The 22,770-nt window shown below is 52.9% G+C and overlaps 1 protein-coding gene across 3 annotated transcripts in view; it reads right to left on the bottom strand.

Moving 5' to 3' along the window:
* The window catches only part of SYT6 (synaptotagmin 6), a gene marked incomplete at both ends in the record, with an annotated part of 54,271 nt that extends 36,353 nt beyond the window's left edge, over positions 1–17,918 (bottom strand). For all 3 annotated transcript variants that reach the window (XM_080802556.1, XM_080802557.1, XM_080802558.1), the window contains 3 exons: positions 4,660–5,218; positions 6,686–7,034; positions 17,756–17,918. In XM_080802556.1, the coding sequence (XP_080658682.1) occupies positions 4,660–5,218; positions 6,686–7,034; positions 17,756–17,918 (1,071 nt within the window). The remainder of the gene's footprint in view (positions 1–4,659; positions 5,219–6,685; positions 7,035–17,755) is intronic.
* Positions 17,919–22,770: the final 4,852 nt, after the last annotated feature.

The raw sequence follows: 22,770 nt of genomic DNA, 5'->3' as shown, positions 1-22,770 counted from the left end.
CAGAAGGAGAGTCACTGTGAGAATGGGGCCTGGGAGGCTGCTCTGTGACAGTGCCCACTTAGGCATCTCATGTGTGTTACCTTAGTTTTCTACATTTACTATTCCCACGAGCTATGGTACCCATTATGATCCCTGTTGTGCTGATAGGGAAACTGAGGCACTGTGTAGATAACGTCGTCAAGGTCTAAGAGCTAGAAAGAAGAGAAGCTAGAATACAACACACGTCTGGGGGCACCAAAGCCAGAGCCTTTCTGTCCAGCCCTGCTTATTCCCAGGCTGGAATTCCCACTCTATTAGGCCACTCTTCCTTCCTGCAGACTCTGGATCTGGGCCCCCCAGAAGGGCACAAAGCCCACCAGCACCCCAAAACAATGCACGCACACATACACACACACCCGTTCTTGCTCACTCCGACCTGGCGGGGACCTGCTAAGGCAGGAAGATGGCCAGGTCCATTAACACCACCAAGCACAACACATATTTATGGCCCCAATTACAGCCGTCACCCCCCGCCCCCTCCCACCAAGGAGCAGGAACAGCAACAGGAATCGTTGTTGTGTGCAGTGTTGTGTGCAGTGGGGTCTGAGGCCCCTGTAGCAATAACCACAAGATTACAGAGACGTTAGCAAACCCCGGGGACAGCGGCTCTATTATAATGATACATCTACAGCTTTATATAGAAATAATGAGATTGGGGGCAGAAGACGGGGGGAGGGAAGAGCAGGGGGCTTTCAGCCAATCAAAGTTCTAGGGGAAGGGAAAGTGGCAAGCCGCTGGGAATGCCCAGGAGACCATCAGCGGTTCTCCGTCAAGCCAGGCGGCTTAGGGGCAGCAAGAGCATGAAGGGCAACCCGGGCCAGGGCCAGAGTGGATTTAATGAACTGCCGTGATTCCCTTCCCACTCGGAGCTCCTGGACCCCGCAGATCAGAAGAGGCCTCCAATGTCTCTAGCACGTCCAAGTTGCCTGCTCCTCACCCTCAGCCTGGTTTTGGGGGTGGTGCATACTACCTCCACTGCTCCCTCCAGGCTTTCCTCCAGAACAACCGGGGTGGGGGGGATGAGGCCAATGTCCCTTGTGGCTTAAAATTTGCAATTAACCAAGAGGTAGACTCCCCAGATGCCCACCTCTCCTTCACTAGCCTGGAAGCCCGTAATTCGTTCAACAGGAATGCTCCAGGCTTTGCTACTTGAAACCAACTTGAGCCATGGTGCTGGAGCTAAAATGAGGCACAAACCCAGTTCCCTCCCACCCGGGGCTGAGGGTAATGCTCCAAGACAAGCAGAAGGACCAACAAGGGGACTGCATTCATGCACTCGTGTGACCTCCAAGCAGCCTGCTAAGCCCCTGTTTCTCACAATTCCTCTCCCTCTCCTTAGTCTGCACATCACTGACCCTCCGCTTCCGTCCAGACTGTCTGATCCAACTGGTGAATCAACTTACCACTCCAGACACAAACCGTCCACCTGAACCATATCTCGGAAGGAACGCACAGGCTGCGTCTCTCCCCAAAAAGCCTGACTCTACCCATTTTCAAAATACTGTTTGACCTTCTCCTCTGGGAAGCCTTCCCAGGTTATAACCACACCCAATTTCCCCCACTTCTTTAATCATCCTTCGTGTACCAATATATAGTTTTAATTGAATTAACGAAGCTGTGGGCCATTCTACAAAAATGTGCTGAGTTCTTACATTTGCTTAAAATGACACACTCAGCCCAGAGGAAAAATACAAGAGAAAGTCAAATGTGGGACCAAAGGCATTCCTGAGCCATTGGGAGGAATTTGCAAGTCTGAAGATGATTCGGGGGTATAACTGAGGGACCCATGAATAAATCCAGAGGACCGATTCCTCTAGGAGCAGGAGGGCTCAGGGAACTTTGAAAGGGGGACCAGTTTGAGTCAGGCAGGGCAGTGGGGAAAGGCCTGTGTGACAGAGGGAAGCCTGTGATCATAGGCAGGGGACAGGAATGTCAGGGACGCTCGGGGGACCAGGCTGCAGGGCAGAGGAGCTGCCTGAGTTCCAAGCTGAGTGAGGCCCAAATGCAGCCCTAGAAGTGGAATCTAGCATGAGGACAGATGGGAACCCCTGTGCTCATCCGTACCACCCCCACCACGCTGGCCGCAGGATTTCACACGCACTCACTGCTTATCATTCTCAGGGACTATGACTTGGGCCTCTCTGACCCCCAAATAACTATAATTTCAGAGTCAGCACCAAAAAACAGGTAAAAGCCGCCACCTTCTTACTTCCCTTTCCCCTCCTCTGCCTGATTCCTCGTCCACCAGGAGGATAAGCCAGCCCACCGGAAGAGCTGCGGACCGGAGAGCCCCAGGGGCCTCTGTTGGCAGAACATCAGCTCAGACAGACTGCAAGCAAGACAGAGTGTGTGAGCACAGTCACCTGCTCTTCCACTTCAGAAACTCCTGGGCCCAGCCTCCCTGTGCTCCGGGCTAGGATGCTAGCCCTCCCTCTGTCATGCCATATATACCGCCCCTCCCCATTCGGGGAAAATTCCAGCGCTGTCCTAACTCTGAAAGCAACCTCACACAGTACACACTGCTCACTACTTAGCATTACCAGCTCCTGCATGGATGTCTCTTGTCTCTGGAATTCGATTCTAATTTTCTATGGATCAAAGAGGCTGTCTTTTATCCCAGTCCCGCTGACTCCTCATTGCGGGGCACAGCGTTCTGCTCAGAGGACAGGGAGGAGGACTAGAACAGAACTAACTGAGGGTGAGGAAGACACCTTTTGGATGACCTGCTGGGCTGGGGAAAGGGGATGGGACGAGGACAGGGACAGCCACAGCCTTCTAGGGCCTAGGAAGCTGGCCTCCTAAGTGCGCTTAGGCACAGACTGTCCAATCCAGGCCTGGGTCTTCCATCACGCCCACAGCTAAGGTCGCAGGAGAGGGAGAGGAATCCTCAGAGTCTGAGGCAAGCTCTGCTTCCCTAGCCCCCGCCTCACCCCTTCCCACTGTCAGAGGCCCTGGGCCTTGACCTTCACGTGGGGAGGACCGAGCTGCTTTTCTCTACCTGTGCAGCCACCATAACGAAGCTGCTGCCCAAGGAGACCACAAGGGAAGAGCTGCACCAGATGTAAACTTCACAGTGATTTATAGAACAGAGCTCTTGGGCCTGGGCAGGCGCACAGCTGCTGTGCCAGCCTGCCCTGTCCACCCGCCCCGTCCGCCTGGCCCTGCGGCTAGTCCTGTTCTTAGGGGTTTCCCGGAAGCAAAGGCTGGGGAGGCACTGGGACTGAATTGGTCAAAGTCAACCCCAGCTCGGAGAATGGGGTGTCCCCGAGACCCGCCCTGGGGCAGAAACAGAGCCCACCAAGCTTTGAACAAATCAAGTTTCTTACAGAGTTCCCATCAGAGCAGGGTCCGGGATGATTTTCCCGGTCTGTATCCTCACAGATTCAACACGGAGACCTTGAGAATGGACTGTTCAGAAGGAGGGCCTGCAGACTGAGTGGGGTGAGCCCCACCCCAGAGAAACAGTGCAAGAAGTATCTGGGGGGGCTCAACCAGTTAGCACTCAAGACCCCAGACACAAGGCCATTGGTGTCTGATGGGAACACCCATGCTGTGCTCTCAGCTGCCTGGATGGGCTTAGAGAGAGGCTCCCCCACACCTGTGGGATCTACACTGGACTAAAGGGTTCCAGATATGCCCTCTTAATTCTCTGTGCCAAACCTGTCCTCCCTCTGAAAAGCCAGCCTGAGCCTCAGCTCCCTGAAACCTTCCCTGGTGAACTGCAGTGGATCGTAAGTGGCCCAGCACCTCCGTTCCACGTGTGCATCAGCCAGGTGTCCTCTGGGCTGGCCCGGGCAGGGAATGGCTTTGTGGTAGTCAGTAGTGTCGGTCATTGAGTGCTTCCAGTTCCCCTTACGGGCACATGGTAGGATTTCTTGGCTCTGCCCTCCTGAGTTGCCATGTGTCTTGCTGTGGCTAATGAAATACTGGTAGAAGTAACATATATATCCCTTCGTTGTGGAAGCTTTGAGAAATAGTACGTGATTCCCCACATCCCCTTTCTCCCAATGTGGTAACTATGGGAGCACATGTCCAAACGGAACCTCTGTCTGCTCAGACCCCTGGGTCACAAGGTAATGTAGAACCCCCAGCGAGCTGCAAAGCATGGGCAGCGTGAACAAGAACTAGATCTTCGTTGCTCTAAGCTACCAAATCCTAGGATTATTTGTTGCTGCAACATAACCTCATTCGTCCTGATTAACATGCCCTGTTCTTAATTGCCTTTTCCAGGCTTCTAGTACACATCAGTGCACTTGGCAGATGCTGCTGTCTGATTCAGTCTAGAGACCTGCCCAATCCTCTCCCATGATCAAAGAGCTAGATAGCTTTATTTTATAGGCGGTAGACCTGAGGCCAAGCAGTTGGAGGGAACCACCCCAGAACATGTAATCAGAAGCAATGGACAAAAATTCTCTTCGTTGCCAACCCACACCCCAATCTGGGGCAGTGTGCAAGGACCTTCCCTGGGCGGGTGGAGCCACTGGTCCATTCCCAGAGTCCCCCTTCACATTCTGAAGGGCAAAGGCCCACTTGTCTCAGGATGGAGGAGGATAGGGACACAGCCCAGTCACTCCAACCCTAGGAACCCTCCAGAAGCCCAGGAGGCAAGGCTGTACTCACACTTGTGGCGTACTGGATGTCCTTCCAGATGGAGGTTTCCCGGGACAGGTCGGAGACCTCAAAGAGGTTGTCCAGGATGACCTCTCCAATCATGTCATGGCGGGAGAAGCGATCAAAGTCGAAGACACTGAGATGTAGCTTGCGGTCAGCCAGCTCCTCGTAGGGCACCGGGAAGTGGAAGTTCTCATCGAACGTGGGGTTCAGGGTCTTGCGGTGCACCCGGGTCTGCAGCTTGCACTTGCGATCAGGCAGGAGGTAGATCTTGACGTAGGGGTCAGAGCTTCCACAGAAGTCCTTGGCAGGGAGGTCAAAGGCCTTCAGGATGCGCACGATCAAGGTCTCGCTCTCGTAGTCGTAGCGCAGGCTGAAGTTGATTTTCCCGCAGCTCTTGGCGGCCTCGGACTTAGCATCATCCCCGTCCACCGACTTCTGCTTGTAGAGTTCAGGCTTGATTCGGCCAATGCTGGTGGGCTGCTCTGCCGCCGGCGGCAGCTCGTTGCCGTAGTCCACGCTGGAGACGTGCATCTGCCGTGGCAGGTGGCGCTTGAAGGACGTGTGCCTGGCAGGGGATTGGGAGGAGAGGGCAGGGAGAGGGTGGTCAGGGCTCTAGGGGAGGGGTGTGCAGGCCGACACCTGCCGGCCGCCCTGGCTCATCCTACCCTTTGCGGGCCCTTTTCCTCCTTCTCGCCGACCCTCTGTCTGTCTGCACACACTTTGTGCACAGGTGGTTGTGAGCATTTCAAGTCCACGGAAGGGAGTTGGAATGGGGCCTGGTACATATTAAGCTCAATTCAATGGTAGCCTTTGCTGCCATTTTTTTTTCTTTCTTTCTGGGTTTCTTCCTAGTAGATGTGACTCTGGCTCCCCCCATGAAACCATGAGATTCCTTAGGAGAAGGACCATCCTTTCTTACCCTGGCTGTGGCTGTCCCTTCGTCATCCTCACCAGCTCTACCACGGACACCGTAGTTAACAGTGATTGGGCTTGGGAGTCAGACTGTGTAGGTTAATATTGGCTTTGCCACTGTCTGGCTATGGGACCTTGGTCAAGTTATTTAACTTCCCTGCACTACAAAACGAGGTTAGTAAAAGCAGCAATCGCACAGGATTGCTGTGAGGAGGAACCAGATTCATACACATAAAAAGCACTTAGAACAGGTGTATAGTAAGTGAAATAGCGTCGCCTCCGGATTGTCAAAGAATCCAGCTCTGATGGATTCCTTCCTTGGCTCCTCATGGCAGCCTCACAAGTCATTAGCCCTATTTTATACTGGGGAAAAGTGAGGCCTAGGAAAGGTGAGCAACTTGCCCGAGGTCATATGATAAATTCTGAAAATGTGACCCCCAGCACGTTCGTTCCTGAACTCACAGCTGAAGACCTGGTCTCCTTCCCTTTGGCTGGTCCCCGGGGAGCCTGGGGAGACGTTACAGGGACCCAGGAGCCAGCCAGAGCCCTAGGTTTGAATAAATACACACCACTTCTGTTTCTGAATTTAGAGTAGGTTGTTTGTTATTATGCGGTGGGAGTTGTTTTTGGTTTTCTCGGTTAAAGAATGCCATGGATACAGCTGCTGTCCGACAGGGGACTGTGTCAAAGGTTATAAAGGAATCCTCATTCTCAAAATGTTAGGAACCTCTTGTCTTATATTCCATGGACAAGGCTTTACTGGAATATCCCTAGACACACCATGAACTTTTACGCCCCTGGGCCTTTGCATATTCTCTGCCCTGTGCCTGCAATCTCTCCTTATCTCCAACCACCCTGCCCCCACCTCCCACCCACGCACATCCCCACACATGCCCAGGAGCACAGCGCCCCACCTCCGAGGTTCCCCTCTCCTGCAGCCTTTCCTGGTGCCCACCTCCCAGCTGGTTACCCACCACATTGTCCATCCCTTGTTACAGTCTCCAGAGTCCATGTGTTATTATTTCTGGCCTCTGCTCCTCACGGGCTGGAATCTCATTAATGTCTTGAGTCAGAGAATGTGGAGGCGTGGGGGTGAGGGAGGGGAGAAGTCTGCCCTCACCTGGTAGATGACGCTGGCTCCGTGGTCTGTCGCTGCAGCCGTGCATGACGCATGATGTGCTCCTTGACTGACATCTGCACCTCAGCCGGGATATCCGGGGACGTGTGGCTGATCTTCACAGCCGCCTCCAGGAAGCCCATCGTGCTGCTGTCCTTCAGCTTGTCTGCCATGTTGCCTCTGGAGCCGGGGCCCTGGAGGGCCTCCGGGGGAGGGTTAGCAGAAGTGGGACTGGAGGCCTCCTTGCCCCTCCAGCGCGTCCAGCACAGCTTCCAAAAGAGAAAGAGAAAAACTGCCACCAGGGCCACGCCACACACAATCACTACCACTGCGAGGAGGCTGACAGAGGTGCCTGCCCTCGGCGTGAGCCAGGCAGGGAGGGACGGAGACAGACAGAGGTGGGCAGAAGCAAGAGAGGGTGTCAGCAGAGGGGGGCACACAGAAGGGACAAAGACGGGAGAAGAGAAAAGAACGCTCATGAGAAAGCTGCCCGCCAGAGGAGAGGTGGTTTTCGGGGTGGTGCTCCGCCGTCCACTTTGTGAGATGTCTGCAGCCTGGCACGGGCCTCTGCTGATCCCCCCACCCGCACCCTCTTCTCCCCCCTTCCCCTGACCCTCCCCCCACCCCCGCTGCCAGCCCCGGGAGCACCTGGGCCGCCTCCCTTGCCGCCCCTACTGCCTGTCGTGGCATGTGGCATGTGCATAGGGAAGGGAAAGTAATTTAAATAGCAGCCTAAGCAAATGTCCAAATTCGTGAAGCGTTCACATGCGGATGCTGTTTGAATTTCTATTAGAGCTGTTACTAGGGCCAGACTGAGAGCAGAGTCATTTTTTGTATACAGCTCTCTTCTTCAACAGGCTGTGTGGCCTTGGGGACCAGAGGCTCTGCCAACTCCATCTCTAACAGTACCCCCACCCCCACCCCACCGTGGAGCCCAGAGGCGGAGCTCAAGGAACACAAGCTGACATGAAGTCAATGAGAGGCAGGTGTTAGGTCTCAGGCTTCTTTGGGACTCTCAACTCTGCACACAGTAGGCTCAGTAAATACTTGGATGAAGTTGGAATTGGAGCCACACAGCTTATTTCCAAGCTACATACAGTGATTCCTGCAGCCGGCTTTTCCCATTCCCATGGCCAGTTGAGAGCTTTGCTGTAAAGCTGATATTTTTGAATGTTGTGGTTGGTGCGGAGGTGGGCACTCACTGCCTTGCCCCCAGCCCATCCCTGCCCCCCAGCAGGATTCCCGGGATCCCAGAGAGCCATGGGGGATGCCTCCCTCTGGAAGAAATGGTTAAGCAGAGGTCTGCTTAATGATTAAGTCATTAAGCAAAGAACCCCCCCCACCCCCCTTCTGGAATGACCCTTAGAGCCCAAAGCTGCTTCTCCCTCTGAGAGGTCAGAAGGCTCCAAACTAATGGCACACATGCCAGGGTTTGCACAAGGTCAAGCCCACGGAGGAGTCTTGCATGGCTAGGGTGACAATGGAAAATTTGAGAAATTCCACCACCATCATCACCATCACACCAAATTTCTGGAAACTCTGAAAGAGGCTAGATGCCTTGGTCACTGGACCTGGGCTCCTGGGCTCCCTTTGGAGGGGTGTGTCCTCACCAGTCTCCCTGTGACCTGTGTGGCCCCTGCAGACCTGTGGGTTTGCAGGGTCTGAATTATCCTGGCCCAGTGCCCCCAGGAATCTTAGGATTTAAGGTGAGAAATGACCCTACAAGTACTGAGGTCAGGTTGTGCTTTTGTAGACAGAAGAAGTGGTCCAGAGAAGGGACTTGCCTGGGGTCACAGGTCAGACTAAGAGCCTGGACCAGGGTCCAGATATCCACCACCCAGGCTGGGGGTACTTCCACTATTCAACCCTGTTTGTTCCTGATTCAACTGTAGGCTATTGTAACCCTGTGTTTTTATATTTGTCTGACTTAGGGCCTAGCACAGAAACTGGCCCATGAGAATGAATGAGTGAATGAGTGAATGAATGAATGGCACATAAAAGAGCTATAATTATCTCTTAACCTCATTTACTGAGAACCTGCATGTACCAGGTGCTAAGCTAGGCTTGTAGTACCGAGATGCCAAGCCCCCCGAGGGGACTCCAGAGTACTCTCATAGCACACAGACACCAGGGAAAGCGGTCCCCCATCCAGAGGAACCTGGGAAGGCAGTGAGAATGTCAGCTACCCTCTCTGGGGAGCTAGCACCGCCTTCTGACTCCCTGAATGTAGGGTACTGGCCTGGATGAACTATCTCAGCCACCCACCGCAACCCCAGGCCCCTGCACAGAGACATCAGAGCCTCTCCCTTGCCAAAGGAGCTGGTGGGATTAGCGCCTGACCCAGAGACTGCCAGGGATCTGGAAAGCCGACCCTAAGCTCACTTCTAAACTAAAGGCCTCTGGTGTGGTATCCGTGCATCCTGGGGGCACAAGAGGAAAAATATCAGATTGCTTTTGTATTTATCTATTACCTTAAAAACAATAAATGAGAATTGTAATATACCAGTTGGTAGCAATAGAAATGAGAGCATTTTATTTTTGGACTTAGTTAAGTTTTGAACATTATGAGGTCCAAGGTAGAGTGCTTTTTATGCATTCGCTCGTTTAATACTCTCCAGTGAAAGAGGCGTGATTTGTTATTTCCATTTCGCAGATGAGGAAGGTGAGGCACAGAGGATGAGACTGTCCCAGGGTCCTATGGCTGGTAAGCCATGGAATGGCGATACGACCCACCTGTGTATGTAACATGAGGACAAATATATATCAGAGGCATTAAATCGAATAATTTGTGCTGTTACGAGTTCATTATCTAAATGATTTGGAGACTGTTTCTGTAGGTCCTTATGCCCCTGGGGCTCTCGAGGAAAGCTTCCACAGATATACGGGTCCTTATTCTAGGTATCCAGGCATCTCGAGGCCCCTCACATCTGCTCTCACTTACAGCTGTTCTGCAGGCATTATCTACAATGTGAGTCACCTTAAAACAAAAAGGTATTTCTAGACTTTGCTTTCCTTTGATCATACATCTTACTTGCTCTGGTAATAATTAGAATTTTAATGAGAAAGGGGGAGAAATGAGGGGAATCCAGAGCATTGAGTGCATTTGAATGTTCAGCCTGACAAAAAACTGAATTCATAAATGAAAAGAGAGGTGGGGGAAGGGGGCAGGCGGAGGGAATCAGTTTTCCTCTGTGTGGCTGCTATTGTGAATGCTTGTGCATGTGCTCCCCCCCTCCACTGCCCCCCTGCTGTTGTTCCCTGGGAGCTGTGATTAAGCAGGCAGAGGTATGGATTATTGGGAATCAGCACCCAGCATTCAATACTGGTTATATAAGACCAAGAGGCCCTTGTTCTGCCTGGACGATCTCTTTCCAGGACACCTCGCTCACAGGCATTACACGGAGATTGGGGTCCTGTTCCTGCATGGATTCTCCCCTGCCAGAGATGGAAGGCAGTGAGTAAGGCTGGTAAAGAGCAGAATTAGGCCAGGGCAAAGGTGACTATACAGGATTTGCCCTTGTAAAATCACTACATGCAGCCTTGAACTCAGCCAACCCACATAGCCTGAGGTTGGGAAGGACAGGTTCCTGTATGGGCTAAGGGCTCTGCCAAGGGCCAGATCAGCTCCGATGTGTGCCTTCCTACCCCAGGCCTGCTGGGACCAACCCACCAGGACATGTTGCCCTCTAGCAAATCACAGGTGCACGAGTCACCTTCAAAGCCTTTTTCCCACTCATCTTGTTTGAACCTCAACACTGCGAGGCAGACAGAATTTTGATGGGCAACTCAGCTGCCTTTTGAGTCCTGATCCAGTTCTCTTCATATTCCATACAGCTATCGTGCACTAGCTTCATGACAAGAGAGAGGCAACCCTCCAGTAAGGGAGAAAGCCCCCCCCTCATCTCTATATTCTTCCTCCCTTTCCTCCCTTTCTTCTTCCTTCTTTATTTCCTCTTCAGCCTGGAGAGTAAGAATCACTGCCCTAGGGTCACATTGGGGCCCTTAATGTTCATCTCCACTGGCTTTAAACTGTGTGACTTTAGCAAGTACTTAATTTCTCAAGCCTCAGTTTCCTCATCTGTGATATGGGTATAATAAGAGCATCTACCTTCTAGGGTCATTGTGAGGTTTCAGTGAGATCAAAAGTGCCAGGACAGTGCCTGGAATGTAGTAAAAAATAAAATAAGGGGCGCCTGGGTGGCTCAGTAGGTTAAGCCTCTGCCTTTGGCTCAGGTCATGATCCCAGGGTCCTGGGATCGAGCCCCACATCGGGCTCTCTGCTCAGTAGGGAGCCTGCTTCCTCCTCTCTCTCTGCCTGCCGCTCTGCCTATTTGTGATCTCTCTATCAAATAAAATCTTTGGAAAAAAAAATAAAATAAATACTAGCTGTTCCTATTAGAATCACTTAGTTCTGCCCAGTCTAGTCTTGAATATCCCCTCGTCTGGAAAAGTTTCATTGGCAGAACACCTGCAAGCCATGAACACTAATAGACAGAACTCTAATTTTGTCATTGCAAACAAGGAACTAGCTTACTAGCAGAAAGTATACAAGTATTTCACATATAGCTACATGCCAAGACATAATATGTACTACATTAAAGATCTCACATCTCCAAGTTTTTCTGTCAGTACTCATTTGCTTGCTACTTGTCCAGTTTTGTTGGGACCATCACCAGCCATCTGGTGAACAGGAAGGAGCGCCAAAGGAGTAAAAAAGAAAATCATGGAAGAAAAATCAACAATTGAGAGGACATGCTATGGTTTTGCAAAGTTCTCTTGGAAATTTGGAAAAAGCAAGTCCAGTCCATTACTCAATATTAGGTGTGAAACATCTTTATTCTAGCCCTGGCAGGGGACGTAGACTTGGCTGAGTGCTCAGATCCTGGGCAGGTAGCTGAGGCGAGCACCAGCCCCAGAATGACCATAGAGCACATCCGTCTACATTTCTAATTGTGTGAACCTGAGCAAGTTACTTAACGTTCTTCCAACTTTGGTTTTCCTCTTCGATTTCATGGGGATTCTAAAGATTTCTACTTTATAGAGTCATTATGAATATTAAATGAACTAAGACTTTGGGCTTTGTTCCCGGTCCGTGAGAAGGGCTCCCCAAAGGTCAGCTGCTATTTTTTCTTCATGTGTTTATTTTTCTGGTGGCAAATAATACAGAACGGACCCAAAGCTGGGCCCTCTAAGACGGAGAAGGGGGACACCAGACCACAGGGCAAGGCATCCAAGAGACCTCAGGCCCCTCTTCTCAGGGAAGTGAAGAGCTTCCTGAAGCCCACGAGGGCAGGAATTTGTTTGTCACCTTCAGTGAGACTGTTTGCCAAGGGTAATGGCTCACGGCCTCCTTCCTTCCCTGGAAAATGCTGGATTATTAATTAGTAACCCGGGGCTTTCTTATCTCTCCTTTCTCCAAAGACGGAGGCCTGGCGCCCCCTCCCCTTCTCCCCACCCAGAATGTTAGGATTCATCAGCAGCTCTTATCACCTGCTATTGTTTCCATTTTTCTAATAGGTTTCCATGTCAGGAAAATCCATTTTATAACAGTAACAGGCATTTTTGCTAACAGATTGTACCTGAAAAGATAAACTGGGGAGAGGAAGTGAAAAGAAAAGCACCATTTTCTCTGCTTCCCCCAAAGCTGGAGAAAGCTGGCTTCAGGGCTTCTGGTAGACCCTGGGAAATGGGTTACCGGCCGCCCTGTGTGGGGCAGGGACCAACCTGACCCAGGAGCACGCATTCAGAGGCAGAACAAGACACAGAAAAGCACAACCCAGAGATCACATGGCAAGAAATGCAGAGGCCTGAGAGCCTGGAGGGAAGAGCACCAAGTCTAGGAAGGGAAAAGACTCTGGGCAGAATCATTCATATTAATACCGGTAATATTATTTGTTATTTCTTTCTACTTGGTCAGCACTGTGCCCCTTACATTATCTCCTTCAATCTTTACCGCCTCCCTAAGAAATTAGTATGCAACTCTCAAAGATAAATTAACTCAGCTTAAAGGTGTTATTAATTAAGTAACTTCTTCAAGGATACATTGCGTTACACGGAGGAGCTGGGACTTAAACCTGGGACTTCTGATGCCAAAGTCGGAGCTTCTGAGCCGGGCCCCTGAGGGGACTAGGGGCTGAGGGGAAAGCTGGAGGAAGCTGGGGAGGCATTTTTTGTTATAATCAGGAGAGTGTGGGACATGTCCTCTACTATTTGGCCTGATCCTCTGTGCCTGCGGGTAGAAATCTGGAGCCTAGGATTCTGACCAACCTCCTCCCCCACCTCTTTCTTCTTCCCTAAAAAGTATAGACACTGCAAGTTACCCACCAGGTGCTGGGCCCATAACCAGCGGCCCCTGGAAAGGCCTTGTCCAGAGACAGATGTCCCTGAGAAATACCCAAGAGTGCGCGCTTGTGTGCATGTGTGTGTGCGTACATGTGCGTGCACATGCGTGTGTTGGGGGAACAGAGGCTATACTGTTCCCAGCCTTACAGACATGGTCCATTAATAATAAACTCTGCCATGGCTTGTAAATTTATTAGAAGCTGGTGTGATTAAAATTCAGGGTTGGGGGGAGTTGCAGGGAGCCTTTGCTTCCATTCCTTCTTTCAGAGATCCAGGCTGAACTGAACTACCGGTGGGGATAATTAGCAGAGTCGAAACAGAGAAGGAATTAATGCCCCTGAAAAGCTGTGATGAGGAGAGACAATGCCGGGCTAATTATGGCCACACCAGCTTTATGACTGGGCTTTATGACTGGGCACCGACTTCCACCATCATTAGGGGATTCAGAGATAAATCGGAGACTAATGTGGAGTGCTGTAGCTAACAGAGCATTGGAATTAATTTAGCATTTATTAGTATTACTATTTTGGCAGACGGTAACTGTAACTTTCTGCCTGATTAGTCAGGGCTTGGGGCCCCTCTGAGTTGTGGACATCAAGGCTGGGGTGATGAGGGGGAGGGGCAGACAGAGACCCAGAAATGTTCTTTCCCTCTACACCCCCCTTCCTGTTTACACATGCAAGCACTGAGAGGAGCGGTCTGTTTGGTCTGTTCAGGCCCACACATGGAGCAAGAAAAACAGATCAGCAAGAGAGAGAAGGGACATGAGACAGTGTTGTGTACCCAGAGCATCCACAGCTAGATATCCTATTCACCTCCACTTTCAACATCCCCTTGGATGAAAATTCCTAAATGTGACTCAGTCCTCTGGTGCTCAGAGACCTCTTTTCCTAAGCAGGACCAGCAGGGGTGCCACGGAGCTTGGGCAAGACTTTCCCTTACCCTGCTTTTTTCCCAGGCCAGACAGCCTTATCCAGGCCCTAAAGAAACCTTGCCGGGTGCAGATGCCCCAGTCTTAGTCCTAGTTTTCTGCAGCCCTGTGTTATACCCTCAACTCTGTGGACAGAAGAACAGAACGGTTAGAACACATCTTCCATCTTGGAACATGGAGGGGATGGATTTACCATTCCACTCTTAAGGTTCCCACAGACAGAAGTAGAAGAAAACTTCTAGAACTGTAAACCTAAGTGCTCTATAGCTCCTAAATACTTTACCCTAGTTCTAGAATCTTAAAGCTCAAGACACACCATAAAGTCAGAACATTGTCTAAGGGATGTACGTTCTAAAGGATCCTATACTGCACCTTTCCTCAAAGATGGCAACATCTGCGGAATGTCTTCCTGCCAGCAAGGAGTGAGGGACTAACGATTAGTTATAGAAATAGGACATTTGTCTTTTGATGAAATGCTATGCGTTTAACTTGCCATCACAGGCAGGAAAAATCTCATCTGTGCTGTGGAAAGCCAACTTCAAACCAGCTGAATGAATCACAGAACATCTCCAGAGTCAGTAGAGAAGTGAACCAACAGTATGTACCTCTCATGGCCACAGGTAAGGCCAGGAATAACCATTCCTGGCCTCCAGCTTGGTGGGGGCAGGGCAGCTGAGGGTCTCCCAGCAGTTCCGGAATTTTTTTTGAAACACCTCTGAACCTTTGCTTGCTACCTCAAATCCAGAACCCTCCTACCCACACCCAACAGTCTTCACTTTGGCCTAGGAGCAAATTCATTCATCTCCACAAGGCAAACAGCATGAAGAAGAAAGAGAACCGCTTACCAGTGCCCACTCGCCGGGGTGGGCGGGGCGTGAGGGGCTTTGTATATTAAAGAGGATAGTAGACCCTTCACCTTCAGAATGTTTAAAGTAAAACAGAACTTGCTTTCTTGCTTTTATCCGGGACAGTTTGTTCGAGGTGTTTCAAGTCAGGAAAGCGAAGGAGATCTGATTAAGGTTTCCTGTGCAATTCCTAGCACAGACCATGACATAGAGGAGGGTCCCAGGAAATGACAGTGGAGTCTGAATCTCAGTTGTTGAATCTCAGGGTGTTACTACAAATCCCATGAGCTAGAGACTTTCAGTAGGAGGAAGGCAGGGGGAAACATACAGAGAGCTAAAGAGAACTGGGCATCCTCTAGTCACTTGCATTTTTCATGAAAATACAAATGAAGAGATCCCCCATTTCTCTGACTGGAGAATCTGGCAGTGGCTCTGGGATGCAGGTCCCGAACTATATATCTCCCCAGACTTGGGCTCACTTAAACCCCAAGATCGCAAAGCCACTCTCAACCACTTTCTTTTGCTATGATCAAGGGTCTCTTTCTGCCTCCTCCTCCTCCTCCCTTTCAGCACCCTCGCTTGACCCCAGGGGGCAGGGGTGCTTCCTGAGGCTTGTGACTCAGCAGCCAAAGTTCAAGTCCCCCAGGGCTGACAAGTCAAGCTCAAGCAGCCTACAGGGAAGGCAAGCTGATTCATCAGAGGCTGCTTGCTCTTGCTCCTCAACCTTCTCTCACTCTCAGCCTGGTCACCAGGTTCCTGTCGTTCCAGACTGCAGGGTGTCCCTCTGGAGTCAGAACACCAGGGCCTCCCTGTATCTGAAAGTTAGACACACACACACACACACACACACACCCTTCCCAGTACGCAGCATTTCTGCTCTGGACAGACAGGGGAGGAGGGCAGCAGCCTCCATCCCAGGGGGAACTCGACAGGTGTGTTCTCACCCTGAATTACCCCCTTTAGGGTTTGAGAGTCAGGACCAGCATTAAGGCCCCCCACTGGCGATGAATTGTTGGAGGAAAGGATGGAAGGGAACTGGGTAGGCAGCCAGGAAGAGACTCTCTAACTTAGGGAAAATTGTGTGTCTGGGAGATACGGGAAGAGGGATGGGATAGCAGATGATGGCACCTGAGAACCAAAATCTAGTAACACTTGCTGGGCCTCCTCTACACGGAGATTCTTCGAGAGGGAGAATTAACGTCTCCAACATCCATCACTGTACCATCCTCTGAAAGTTCTTCTTTAGGTCTAACCTCAGTCCCTTTTGCTGCAGTAATCAACCCATTGATCCAACATTGCCAGGGCCAGGGAGAGTGCCCGCGAGAGAGCAGCGCCCCCTACAAGCCTCGCAGGGCTGAGGTGCGCTCCATTCCTCCAAGGCTGCACACAATCCCCTCACACACACAATCCTCCCCTCGGTCCACTCACTACCTCCCTTCTATTCCTCTACCCCTCCCCCACCCCGCCCAGAGGCCCGGTTTCTAACCCAGGAGCTTGCCAACAGTTCTGACCTTTAACCTCAAGTGAAAACAGAGCCCTGGAACCTGCGGTCTCTGGGGAGCTTACCCCACCCGTACCTGCTCCAGGAACCGCCGCTCCAGTCTCTGGCTTCTGGTCCCTGGAGACGCGCGTGGAGACGAAATTCCCGCCTCTCGCGGCCCCTTCCTCCCTTTCCCGCGCCGTTGGTGCGGAACCACAGGGGCGACCCTCGCCTACCCCGAGGCCCAGCGCCACCGGGGTCAGGGTCGGCGGACGAGGAGAGGCGGTGTCTGCGGAGCCAAAGGAAGCCCGGCGCCGTGGTCCCTGCAGGATCTCCCCACCCCCACTCCTCACCCTCTCGAGGCTTCACACTGCTCCTCCGCCCCTCCTCCTGGAGGGAAGGCGACCCGACGCTCCCTCTCGCCCAGGACCCTCCAGACGTCGGCATTCCGACAAAGAAGCCCGGCCGCAGCGGGCGAGCGTGGCCGAACGGCGCTGGTGCCGCAAGTAAATACGCGGGCCCGCGGGCCGCCTACCCTCCCGCGGCTCCCGCCGCCAGGGCGCGACACGCCATTGCCGCTGTCGCGACTCCCGAGAGACGCCGACGTTGCGCGCCGGGCCCGGGCCCTGCGGGGCTCGGGCTCCCAACTCACCGGCTCCGGCGAGCTCGCCTCGGCTCGGGCTTCCGCCTGGGCTCGGCGACCGCCGGGGCTGCTGGCGCGCAGTCCGCGCGGTTCGGGCAGGAGGCGCCGGCTTGGCAAAGTCGGCGAGAGGCACCGGCTCAGTCGCGCACCGGCCCCGAGTCCGAGTGAGTCAGAGAGGGACCGAGGGAGCGAGTTATAGGGGCGGGCGCGGGGGGAGGATGCCGAGACACCCTCCCCCGCGCCGCCCCCCGCCCCCCGCCCCCCGGCGGAGACGCAGACAGCCACTCGCAGCCGGAGAGAGGTACGGACACCAAGACCTCGTGCCGCCCGCAGACCCAAGTTTCTCCCTGACACCAGGGGGCTCAGACCGCGTTCGCTGAGAGAACAAAGGGACGCACAGACCGACAGACGGACCTTGGGACTTCGACACCCCCAAGAAACGAGTTACTTCGTCCGCCGGGGTGTCCCTGGTCTCCTAGTCGCTCCACAGACCCCTTCCCTGGCAGATTGCCCGCTGGGTGAGCGTAGAGACGCTAGGGAAACTGAGGCCCCCGTGGGGCGCCGCACCCCGGGAGCGCCGCTTTGCGCGACATCCCCGAAGAGTCACACGGGAGGGGGCTCGGGGAGTCTCTGCCTCCCAGGTCCCCTTTCAAATCTCTCCGCTTGCCCTGCGGGCGATGGAACAGGGCACTGGCTGGGGCTGGTTTCGAATCCAGGATCCTGAGCTGGAGTTCTCTGCCTAGGTTCCGGGGCTCCCGGGGCCGGGGCTCTGGGAGGCAGGACCGCCAGGGTGAGAATCCAGGAAGAGAGGGGTCCTCGGATTTCCCGTTACCTGAGTCGGCCGCGCTAGGACTCCTCTCTGGGGGATGTAGCTCGAAGCTCCGACAAGTCTCCACGTCCAGCCCGAGAGGGGGCGGCCGGGCCCGGCACAGCGAGGCCAGGAGCGCAAGCGCCGCCTGGCACCGAGGCCCCCCGGTCCCCCAAACCCCACTCATGCCCGGGACGCCCCGGCGCTTCAAGCAGCCGCCCGAACCGGTGCCGCCGCGGGACTGGGGCGGGGCGAGGCGGCCCCAAGAAGACCCTCCCCGCAGCGGCCCCCTGCGGCTCCGTTCAGCTTTTAATCGCTTCCCCGCAGGGTCTCCGCCCCTCACGTGGCATCCCGCGGCAGCTGGCAAGTCTGGCGCCTCACCGCCGCCCCCTCTACACCCAGGGACAGGTCTGAGTCCCGGCGGGGTTCGAGGCAGGGGAGCCGGGTTGTCCAGCACCCCGGCGGGTGCAAGGCCGGGGAAAGGGCCTGGCATCTGACTCCACATCCATTGCCTGGTGTGACCTTGGCCTCTCTGAGCCTCAATTCCCCACTCTGTAAAAGGGGTATAATGATTAGGAGGGCTTCACGGACTGCCTGGGAATATAAAGATAGTGTTCGTGAAAACACAGGGTAAATTGCCACATTCCACACAAGTGGCAACGAAATAGAAAGAAGAATGACCCGGCTGGGAGTAGGAGAACCTTGGCCGAGGTTCCTAACGGGAGAAGTTAGTCGGAGTAGCCCCAAGTCCCAGCTTCGGAGGCAGAAGACCCTAAAACTGCGGGGCTATTTGAACTGCAGAAAGACTTTCTGAGCCCCGCAATCCTGCGGTCCACGGTACCCGCACGTTGCTATGGCAACGGGAGGCAGCGGCCGTCTCTCTCCATGGCAACGGGAGGGGAAAGTTTCTTGCAAATAGGAATGGGGGGCATTTCAAGAGGGAGCTCCGTTCCCGCCAGACCCATCTCCCCACAGCGGTGGCAACGCCACCGGAGATAATGCGTCTTGCTATTAAGCATAGCCAGGACCAGAAAGCCTGAAAACTAAACGAGAGGGTTGAGGCTAGACTTAAGGCAGACTTCCCCTCCCGGAACTGGGGCGTGCGGTCCTGGAACAGGTTGGCGGAGGGACTCGGAGGCACCTCACTCAGCCCTGGTGGTCTCTGGGCCGCCACCGGCGCGGCCCTGCAGGGGGCCCTGTCACGGAAATCGCGCGTCCTCGGCTTGTCGGCCGGTGGGGGCCCCTTCCCGTGTGCGGCTCACCCGAAGGTCCAGGCTCAGGTCCCTTTGCCTCCCCCCGAGCTGGGAAGGAAACTTTAGCAGGAGCCTCCGGAAGCCGCGGGGCTGGTGTGTACCCGGGTGGCGGGTGGGGGAGGAGGGTCTTTCCTCCTAATTATCACGCTAATTGGAAGTGGCTCGGGCGGTGACTCACGTTCCAGAGGGAGGAGATTCGGAGCCCTAGCTCCTGGCGGTCTCCACATGCGCCATCTGCGCCAGCCGCGCTAGCTGGCCCTTGGACTGGAGAGCCCCCGGCAGCTAGTGCCCGGAGTACAGAGGGTCAAGCTGAGGCCTCAGAGAACCCAGGCTTAACCAGGTTTTTGCTCTCGGGAAGGGCTCCATGGCTCTGTCCACGGTGCTGAAAGCCCAGTTGATACAATCGTAGCGTGGGCGGAGGGTTAGGGAAGGTGGGGCGATGGGCAGTTGTGGCGGGTTCACAGCTTCCACCCTGACCTCCGGAGCCTGCGATGGGAGAAGGCTAGAAACTCAGGCGGGAGGGACCGAGCAAGCGTGGTCCCGGGGACACTATGCAATCCAGGACGCCCTCCTGAGGGAGGTGCTCAGTTGCTGTTCCAAGAGCAGGGGAGGCTGTGGAGTCCCCATTCGCCCCCCCAGTGCTTCAAGAACCCACCTGAGGAGCCCAGAAGCCCTGTCACCTCCTGCTCCCCCACCCAATACAGAACTCAGCACCGGGGAGGCCCCCTTGTTACATGCTCATTAGCAGTTTCCGAGGGAGCAGGTTTGTGTTTATGTAAAATACAAATGGAGAAGAACTGCTCTCTGCCTATGTTTATGGCAACTCTGTCACTCCACGGCGATTTCTCCCTCCCCCTCCCGAGTTCCTGGGGAAATTCGCAGAACAAAGAGCCTTGTTTCGCCTTTGCAGAGAATGAAAAAACACAGGACCTTCCAAGGGCCCAGGCCTGTGATGCAGGGAAATCAATATTTTGCTTTACAACGAGTGGGGGAATTTGCATCTAAACTGAAGGCAAAGGAGCCTGTTTGGAGCAGAGCAGGTGGCAGGAGCCGAGAATTAACAGATAATTTCTCATTGTTCCCGGATTCAGCCTCCACAGTAGGCGAACGGTTCTGCGGCTTCTCTGGCGCCCCAGCAGCTCTGGACCTGGCATTTCTCAACAGAACAGGGAGGAGTTTCTGCTCTGACAGGGCTGCGGGAAGGGGCTGGGGCTCCCAGGTCAGTCAATAACTATTGAATTTCGAGTGTGTGAATGAGTGTGAATGAGTGTGTATGAAAGAGACAGAAATGAAAGAGACAGAGCTAAACAGAGACACAGAGACAAGAGAAAGAGGCAGAGGATTGAGACATATAGAGACAAATATAGGAGATAGAGAAGAGATACAGAGGACAGGGAAAGAGGGGCAGAGGAACCCATACACCTATAAAGGGGCACTCATTCAGAGAGATAAAAGAGAAATATTTTTTTCCTTATATTGGGGAAAAAAACCCACCTTAGTTGTCTTCTTTGCCTTCTCTCCCTGCCCCCCAGGTTAATGCTGATAACCTGCTGATACTTGTGCTCATGTAACCAGCCACAAACCAAACAACCAACCAAACAAAAAAAACATATAAAGGTGGGAACTATTCCTCTCTAAAACCCCTTTCCCTGACAAGCCCACTCCCACATGAAGAGACCAAATTCAGACTCCCAAGGTCCCACCCAGACCTGAAGAGGGAAGGAGGTAGAAAGAAGTAGAATTGTTGCCCCTGTAGGCTATCTTCCAGAGAAAGACCATCTGAGTTTGATTGAGGGGTGGAGTGGAGAGAAGGAGGAGCAGAAACAGCACTGCATAGTGGCAAACAAAGGCACTAGGCTGGGCCCCAGGAGGCTGGGTTCCAGGACTGGTGCATCAAACCAGCCATGGGGCAGTCTCATCCCTTGTCAGGGTGTCAGTGTCCTTATTTGTACGATGATGAAGCCAGATGAGGAGCTCTTCAAGGCTCCTTCCAGCAACAACACTTTAGGATTTTACATGAAGAGAACAGAGGGGGCTGAGTGGGGAAAGGAGAGAGAGGCAGAAGAACAGTTTTCCTGGCTCTAGAGAAGAGGGTGTCCAGACTCACTTTGGGCTTCCCCTCCCCCATTTCTCTCCTCTCCTCTTCAACTGTGGCTAGAGCTTCCTGAGTCTGGGCCCCTAGTCCCCAGGCCAGACTGCTCAGAAGCAGGGAGGGGAAGTGGAGGTAGGGTAGGATGCAGAAGGAGAGGAGATTTGAAGCAGAAACCAGAGCATCCCACTTCTCTGCCCTCCTTTCCTCGGAAACAGCCAAAGCACACACCCCTTGCCCCCACCCCCAAGTCTTCTAAGCAGGGGCCTGACTGCCCTTGGACAGGTCCTCTACTCTGCTCTGAGAAGCAATGGCCTGTTGAGTTATGCTACAAATAAAATAAATTAAAACAAAATAATAATTTCTAAAAAAAAAATTAAACCTCGGTAGGAAATTGCTAATGCTGTAGGCGAGAAGAATGAGCTCCTTTGACATGAGTCAATGTGTCATATTGTCTTTCCATCTCAATGCAATTTCTAAATAGGGAGCCCTCTCCCCATTCCCTCCTCCCCTCCAAGCCCCCAGCAGAGATGTAAAGGGAGCAGTCTGACGTTCACAGCCAGATTGTCTGACGTATATGGAGAGACAGAGAGAAAAAGATACAAGCGTGCTCATGGCTTTGTCAGGTAGATTGGAGCCAAGAGGACTCTGACCCAACCCTGAGGGCCCCCAATCTCCTGTCCCCACCTCCCCCATCTCCTGCTTAGTGAGGCATGTGGACGCTTTGGGCTGGGTTTTAAATTTACTCTAGGAAAGCAGATATCATTTGAACCTGTTCCACTGCTGGTGGAGAATTAAGTTGATGTTCTATATTAGGGATTGGGAATATTTTACATCATTATTTAAAACTAACACTGCTATGGAATCTCTATGAGGTTTCTGCCAGAACAGCTTTATCAGCATTTCCAGCCGTCACCCCCGACTCCCACCCCCTTGCCAACATAGCAACTCTGGCCAAAGCTGGGTGACTTTTGCAAACCATGCCATTCAAACCATCAGAAGAGTTTTCAGGAATTCCTCTTTGCTTGAAAAGATGCAAAGGACATTGCAAAGCCTTGCATCAATGCTCAGGTATTTCTGAGAGTCCAGTCTTGCTTTTATTCTAAGAAAGGTCTTTAACAGTTCACACTTCCTGAGCCAGGGTACATTTGCCTCTGTCTTATTCCTTCCTCATTTCAGTGGTCTTATTTCTGAGCTGTGCTCGCTCCTCAGGCACAGTGTTCCAGATCAGACTTGGGAAGACTGGACTGGCTTTTTTGCAGCCAGCAGGTCAGGGACTGGGGAAACAGAGATGAGTTCAAGGTCAGAAGGCAACATCAACCTGAAAGTTTTAGAGCTGTACCTGAGTACCTGTGGTGTGTGAGGGCTTTCTCTGTACTACTTGAGAAATGAGAATGATTGGAGGAGAAGAGCTAGGAAGGAAGCCAAGTGTGTTCCTCTTCACACTGACCTCATAAAGAATAAAAAGCACACGTTTTTGGAGTCAGACAGACCTGTGTTCAAATCCTGGCTCTATCACTTACCAGCTCTATCACTTTAGGTGCCATACTTTAGCAATCTGAACCTCAACTTACTCATCTGTAAATGGGACATATAAGGCCTATTTTTATAGTGTACAAGATTATATGAGTAAGGTTAAGCATCTATATATTGTGACGTATTCATAGTAGGTGTTTAAAACAAATGATGGTTCTTGT

The sequence above is a fragment of the Martes martes genome (assembly GCF_963455335.1).
Source record: "Martes martes genome assembly, chromosome: 4".
Lineage (NCBI taxonomy): Eukaryota > Metazoa > Chordata > Mammalia > Carnivora > Mustelidae > Martes > Martes martes.
Note: the sequence above shows the minus strand (reverse complement) of the source record. Positions and strands in the feature narration are given on the sequence as shown.